The sequence below is a fragment of the Limulus polyphemus genome, unplaced genomic scaffold (assembly GCF_000517525.1).
Source record: "Limulus polyphemus unplaced genomic scaffold, Limulus_polyphemus-2.1.2 Scaffold2339, whole genome shotgun sequence".
Taxonomy (NCBI): Eukaryota; Metazoa; Arthropoda; class Merostomata; order Xiphosura; family Limulidae; genus Limulus; species Limulus polyphemus.
Window position 1 is genome coordinate 37,360 of NW_013667949.1, and position 7,763 is coordinate 45,122.

Sequence of the window (7,763 nt, forward strand, 5' to 3'; positions counted from 1 at the left end):
ACCACCCACATTTATATTGTAAAATCCAGAGAACAACGCTTCATCATGTGCTTTCCTTATCATCCTATGATTTGTCAAATGGGAGATACAGCAATTGGAGTAATTGGTACTGAAATTGACACTTTCGACTAGGATTGGCTAAAAGTTTTACAACTGAGGTTTAACATGCCCAGACGCAGTTTTATAAAGAAAACAGACTAGAAAAAGGTTTAGATACCAATCATAGATGGCAGGACCAGTGCTGAGGTGAAAGGAAATATCTTAAAAAAATTTTTGAAAAAACATTTCTTCTTAGAGGGCTCTTACTTACAGTCTAAAACATATTTTAGGAATTTTTTCATTAAATTCCTCTTTAAACTTTATTAAAGAATACATTTTTGTACAAATAATTGAATGTTATGTTACTATTTATAAAAATAAAATCAGAAATCCATTAAAAGATAAGTTCTCTATCATTTTTTCAATTCACAAACGATTTTGCTCTCACACTTGCATTGCCTACTAAGAAAGTTAGTAGCCAGTAGTCATCGGGTTAACGGAGTAGCAGGGGTGGACATAAACGTTTTGAGGGTTTCAAAGTTATATTTGTTAAAATTAAACCATGAGAATTTACTATTATTGCCTTAAAACTTTCATTTTAGTAAAATATTTTAATGGTCTAAAAATTTATTAGAGGGGGGCATGAGCACTAGTTTGCTAAAAGATGTACTGTGGCAAAAAAGGTTGGGAAACTCTGATTTAGATTGAAATTGATGGTCAACTAAGGTAATAGTGAATACACTTTTAAAACCAGTTATGAACCAAGGTAATATATATAAAAAAAATATTCTAAACTGACAGTTGACAAACAGTTCTGAATTATGTTCATAGGTGCATTTCATCATTTAATTTGTTATTGAGAGATTTGACTGTTTACTAATTATAATTAGAGTCTTAGTAACAAAATATAAAACTTTCAACAAAAATCATCTGCCCCCTTTTTAAAGCAGCTGTCTAATATAATATGCAAAAATATATAGAAAAAGATAAATTCAACCATTTAAAGATACCTATCCTAAAAAGTGAAAATTGACAACACAAAAAATACTTCACAAAACAAAATGAAAATCAATAGTTTTATGTCTATGAAAAATGAAAATATTTTACTCAATAAATAAAAAGTGATGACATACAAAAAATAGAACCCTTGAACTATAATTTACATGCAATGTAAAACCTTTTTTTAAGTAATAAAATGAAAAAATCAGAGCTAACTCAAATATTCCAATGGAAAATACGTATAAACATATATGGAGGGAAAAAAAAGGAATGAATTTACAAAAGTAATGCAGGATGAATCCTAGAAAATCAAACTGAAATAAAAAAAAATACATTTATTTTTTATTTCAGTTTACTTTTGTACATTTACAAAATATACAATTTCAATTAAGGTAAAATTTGTACACAATATACACTTAGGCAGAGCTAAGAGATTCTCCAGAGCTGCTGTCATGGATTTTAGGTCCTCCCTGGCTTTGGCTTGAGCTCTCTCCGTGTCAGCTGGCTTTGCCTCCAATGCAACCAGTCATCTTTATAGCTGTCACACCAAATATGCTCGCCCTTTCAGCCATGGGGGTGCTATAATGTGACGGTCAATCCCAATATTCATGGGTAAAAGAATAGCCCAAGAGTTGGCAGTGGGTGGTGATGACTAGCTGCATTCCCTCTAGTCTTACACTGCTAAATTAAGGATGGCTAGTGCAGATAGCCCTCGTTTAGCTTTGTGTGAAATTCAAAACAAACAAACATCTTTATAGTTTTAAAGAGCCCACATTTCATTCAGTTGGTGGTCATTTCCTAACAGTGCTTTATCAACACTGGAAACTGCTCTAGTTTAGTTGGTTTATTTGATAATTCTGTCCTCAGTATTCTTTGGGAATCATTTTGCAGGTGAGTCCTTGACAGTTGGCTAGGTGCAGGAACTTTTCTAAATCTTCATAATAAATATTCCTGCCATTGAAATGGAGGCTCTCACATTGATTTTTAACTCCCAACAAAGTGATGGTGGTAGAAATGGTTTTCTCTAGATGACTGGCTAGTATGCACTGCTGTCATGGTGGTGGCAACAGGAGAGGAAACTTTTGACTTGGTCATTCCAATGATGGTCAGTATTCCATGGGCACCTGTCTTGCCTCTGCCTTCTCAAGGCTTATTCGACCCCAGAAAGGACCCAAGTTCCAGAAAGGTTTTCTCCAGATTAGGAATATAGTGCGCCCATTGTAGGTGAGAGAACATGTGGTGTTATTGCTAGGTAGAGATCGTGTATCCTCTGATAGGGTATCTAAGTGTCAGGCCCTGCTATCTTCTTGTCCACCACCACTGGGTCATCCTTAGCAATGTTACTGTTAATAACTTCTGGACATTCTGCAGACTAGACTTCTCCAGAGTTGATGAAGCCATGGTTGATGTAGTGCCCTCTGTTGCTAGGAGGTCCTCAGGCTTAGAGATGCTGGGACCCTTTGCATCTGACGAGGGCTGCTTGGTTTCTGATGGCCTCAAGGCCAATCCAATGACAAATGCAGTGAACTCTTCTTTGTCAGATGCATTGGCAAGCATCACATCTTTGCATACATGAACACAAGCTCAGCCATGGTAAATAACAGGCTAACTCCTAAAGTCCAAGGTTTGGCAACATTATTGTTTTCATTACCATATAGATAGCCCTTGGCATCACACAAATACTAGCTTCCATTTTAGTTAGATTCCATTGCAACAAAGAAAGAAGGGCTTTGGAAAAATGAGGTCATAGCAAGACAGGCAGCATTACCACTGGCTAATTAAACAGAAATTCTGACCTTAGTTAAAACTTGATCTTAAATACTCAAAGTCCAGATTGATATGCAAGGTTAGATAAATTCTAATTGGTCAAAAGTACATAGGTTAAAAGTTTTCATAATGCATGGCTATTATTGTGAACTTTGATGGCAGGCATTGACCAAATGACATTTCTTTGGGCTTTGTGTGTAGTTATGCACTATATTGCCTTTAGAACGTGTATCTCGAGAGCCTGTGAACATCCTAATCCCTAGGCTTCTATGGGTTTCTGATTGACCAATTCCTGTAGCTGTGTTGTTCTTTGGACAACTAAAACATATACTTTTCAACCTAGCCTTATCTTTGTACTTACTGTCTACTTGTCACATAGACAGTGCCCAGTTCTAGTATGAAGGAATGGGGGATGGAGGGTCCAGTGTATAATAGATTCTTATACATTCAAGCTGACTTGGGTTAGATAATGCCAACCATTACCTTTGACCAATAGCATTTCTTTCATTTTATGAGTTTAGTACTAGTTTGTTGGTACAATTTACTAAGTTCCCACCACATGGATGTTACTTCCACCTCCTCTTAGTACACTTGTAGCCTACATTTTCATGCTTTAATACTTCATCTTGTAGTGAAATAGTTTTAAGAAATAATTTATGAAACTTCGTAATAAAAAATGTTTCAATCTACATGACTGAAAATATTATATCACAACGAAATAAAACACTATGTACATCAATTTTATGATGATATATATAAGCTACTGTCTGTGAATTTCATTTACTACTGGTAATTTCTTCTACTCATGAACATTTCAACTTGCTCTAATTAAAATATCTTTTCCACTATTCTTTATGAGAAACTCAAAATAGAACTGTGTTCTCCCTCAGATATGTGTATTGTCTGTTAATTTTACCTCTTCCATGAAAACTCACTAACTGCAGAATATTTGGACTTCAAATTGAAATATTTTTTTACTATTATTAATGAAAATAACAGGTGCACTGTATTTTCCAGTAATACCTTCTATGTCAATTATCACAAGTGAGCTTCATGCTCATCGATTTTAAATGTCGAGGTCAAATCCTTTGCCTCCATGCCCTTGTTGCTTACTATTGTGTACTTTATATAAGTAATTCAATCATGTTATATAACACTCATGAATGACTTTATGTAATGTTCATATATGTGTGAGAGATCAGACATTACACATTGTCAAATACACTAGTAGTTTATAACAGATTGCCTATGACTCCTGCATTAATTACTTCGGTAATCTTCTTGGGCTTACTTTCTGAAGCTGCTTCTCAGTAGTGACAGTATTGTCGTTTAGGAGTAATAAAACCAGATTTATTTTTCGTTTCGGGTATCACTAAATAAATAATCACTGACAAAATTCAGATGAACTATGACTTTTTAATTAGAAGTCTAACCTTCCAGGGTTAGTATATGTGTTCTCACTACCGTATCTCAAAGGAAACAGCTCCATTCTGTAAGTAATATTGCCATTCTTCCCAGGAATATAGACAGTCTAGGGAACACTTGGTGCTTCATTGAGTTCTTACTACTTAGCTAGATTATTGGAGTGACTCTTTTGCATCAGAAAATTCACTCAGTGGCTTAGAAAGCTAAGTTTACAAAATTTACAGTTATTGATTTCTCAACAAGATAGCTGCCCCAACTGATGATGATGGAATAGCAATCATACAATGTAGTGCATACACTACCACTTGATGACACAGAAAGTGAGGAATACTATGTCTGTTCTGTCAGTGGTCTTTTAACTACCTGAATGTCCTAGCTGTTGATAACCAAGTGGAAATTGGACAATGTAGTGCATACATCATACTGTAACCATTACTTGATAGTTTGGAAAACAAGGGTCACCACTTCCTTTAAGTCATTGTTTGTTCTGACTGTAGATGATTGAGTGGTAACCATGTAGTATTTCATTTTGGGCTTTGAAAGCAAATGCCACAACACTTTTTGAACTACCTGATGGTCCAGTCTGTAGATGATGATTGATCAATCCTATCATTTTGATCAAGAGGTTGATGTTGTAGACCTCTGCTCCATTGCTCTGTATATCATCATTATGTATTGCAAGTGTTTATCCCAGTTGGTTCAACATATACAATTACACTTGTAATTTTGTTACATTTATTACATATTCTATAATCCATACATTTCCTTCCTTTTACCTCTTTACTGAATATTTTAAGTAAATGAGTTATTGATGTTATATAGTTAGTAAATATAAGTATAATATTATTTCCAGATTTTTCTTTGGATGGAATAAGTGTATTCTGAAAGGTTCAAAGCTTTTGTATATAAAAATGTTTTTTGTCTTATCAACCATTATCTTTATTACTAAACTTAGATTTTCCACATATGAATTCATTGACAATCAACCTAACTAAGACAGGACACTATTGGCCACAGACTAAATGCCAAGGTTAATACTTGTTACTGTGTTTGCACACTAATTCAAAATCAAAATAATACTGAACACTATCTTCTCAAATACATCATCAGTCAACATTCTACTTAAATTTATTGTTGACTAGGCAACACCAGATATTATCATCTCAAATTAACTTTAAAACAAAGTAAAGCCTAATACTGTTGTCAAATACAATGTTGACAAACACAGCAATAGACATTGCAATTTGTTGTGATACTCATTAAGTATCACTGAGTAGTAAGTAAGGAAATGCCAGTTATTATTATTTTAAACTGATTCTTGACAGATATAGTCAAAAACGTTTAATACCAAACACTTTGTTCTCAAGCTGTCAACCAAGGTAATATCAAGCACTTTCAGCCCTAACACACTGTTGACTGTTATTGTATCAGACATCACTATTCTCAAAGTAACTGTCCACATTGGTAAAACCACGCACTTTCAGCCTTTACAAACTGTTGGTTGATTTTATACCCATATAAGTGGTATTTTCAAACTGATTTTTGACCAACGTTATACCACAGTTTCACATTAACAAACACGTTAACTGATATTATACATAACTATTCTCAAATTGTCAGTCAACGAAGGTACGTAATACTGAAAGTAAATATATAAAAAGTAACAGTTTTAAAAAGTTTTTGAAACGAGCGAGTGTGTATATTATTCTGATATTAAAATGCTATAAATAATATTCGGTAATATAAGATATGTTTTTCAGGAAAGTAATGGATGAGTTGTCAACGGCGATATTCATAAATTATAGGAGCTACGTTTTCACTTATTTTATATAGATATGTATATACGATTTTCCATATTACCTCAATGCTCATTGAAGGTTTTGTTTAACATCGTTTACACTTACAATGTTTTAGAAGGATGGTTATATCACCCATCAATCGATGTGTTACAGAAAAGTTACCTTACCCCGGTGCGCTGACTGATCGCCCCGCCCTGTGTGGATCCTGGCAGGACAGGTTATTGATCGCAGCTGTTGGTATGGCAAAACCAATCATTTGCGAGTGTATACATATGTGACTTCTTTGTTCTACGGTGGAACCCGGTGGGTTAATGTAAACGTATCGAAATGCAATAATTGCGTTACATAGAGTGCATAAACATGTATGTGTACAAAACTTTCAAGTGTGATTTTTTTCAGTTCTGAATGAGTAGTTTTATTAGTTAACGTTTTACATTCACTCAACAACGAATAGTCAGAATATACAAGAGAAATACTGATTCTCCTGTAATCAATGAACAACGAGCTCACCATTTCACGTGATATATTTGTCCAGTCACATACCGAGCTTTTCCTTGCTACAAATACCACTCTGTCCCTGATAGACTTGCCTAGAATATGGACAGAAGAAGCAATATTAGTGTGATGACTGTGCTACCTCTGTCTCAGCCACGATGCAAGCAGTGGCAGGTAAGTGTAAGAAATAACCCAGATGAAAGGAAGAATTAGCAGTAAAGTTACCGACACATATAACGAGTGTTAAAAACAATTACATAAAAAATGAGTGGACACGAACCTTTTAAATCCAGTAAACATAAGTTCTTTACAATGAAAATTAAACGAAAATAAGTTTTTCTAAAAGTGCAGTTAAAGCTGTTGTGAATATAGCCAGAAGTATTTGTCAGTCAAAACATTTCATTGCGCGGGGGATATGACTTCGATTAACTTAAGGTTTGGGCATTCGTGATTTGGTTATTGAATAACGTAAAATAAGATAGGAAAATAATGATTACATTTTACTTAGGCCATGACGCAGCTTGTGAAAGTGTACTTACATTAGTGATGAATAACGTTTTGTTATAAATTAATGGGCCATGACGCAGCTTGTGAAAGTGTACTTACATTAGTGATGAATAACGTTTTGTTATAAATTAATACCTCGTTGTTGTATAAAATTGAAAACGATTGAAAGGTTGTTTTTAGGTGTGAAGAAGTTTTGTGCATGAGATACGTTTTTGATTTGCTATGTCTTATGTGGAAATATATCTGGAGCATATTCTATGATAATTATTATATGCATATTGGTTCCAACCTTCATAATAAAAAGTGGAAACACCATGCACCCTGGGACTCTACATGTACTTGGCGCTTATGCTGTGGTAGTTAAAATATGTTATATACTTGTACAACATAAAAGCATCTATCTACTGTAGAATAAACTTCTTACTACTATAATTATAATTATAAGAACTTCTGAATGTTAGAATAGTAGCTGCTTTTATTACAAATAGTATCATAGTTATAAACGTATTAAACATAATGACCTATTTTACTTGCCATGCACACTGGTAAATAATTCCAAACTATTATTCCCTTCAGTATTTTATGTGCCACATACATATAAACTACAGTAGGGATAACATGACGTTCTACTTCTACCTGGTGTCACACAAGGCTTGTAAATAAGTGTTTTGTTACGTCTCCGTTTGTTAATTTACTTTCCGTAACTTCGTACCGACGAAACTTAAGCGACAC

General features: G+C 34.1%; 1 protein-coding gene across 4 annotated transcripts in view; it reads left to right on the top strand.

Annotated features, from left to right (window-relative positions):
• Positions 1–7,763, top strand: part of LOC106466671 (tight junction-associated protein 1-like) — an 88,679-nt gene that overhangs the window by 22,131 nt on the left and 58,785 nt on the right. Inside the window, exon 1 of one of the 4 annotated variants that reach the window (XM_022394735.1) lies at positions 6,314–6,698. The exons of 2 other annotated variants lie outside the window; for them this stretch is intronic. In XM_022394735.1, the coding sequence (XP_022250443.1) occupies positions 6,627–6,698 (72 nt within the window). In that variant the 5' untranslated portion in view covers positions 6,314–6,626. Of the gene's footprint in view, positions 1–6,313; positions 6,699–7,763 lie in introns of those variants that run through there. One more of the 4 variants, XM_022394732.1, reaches the window with a different exon arrangement.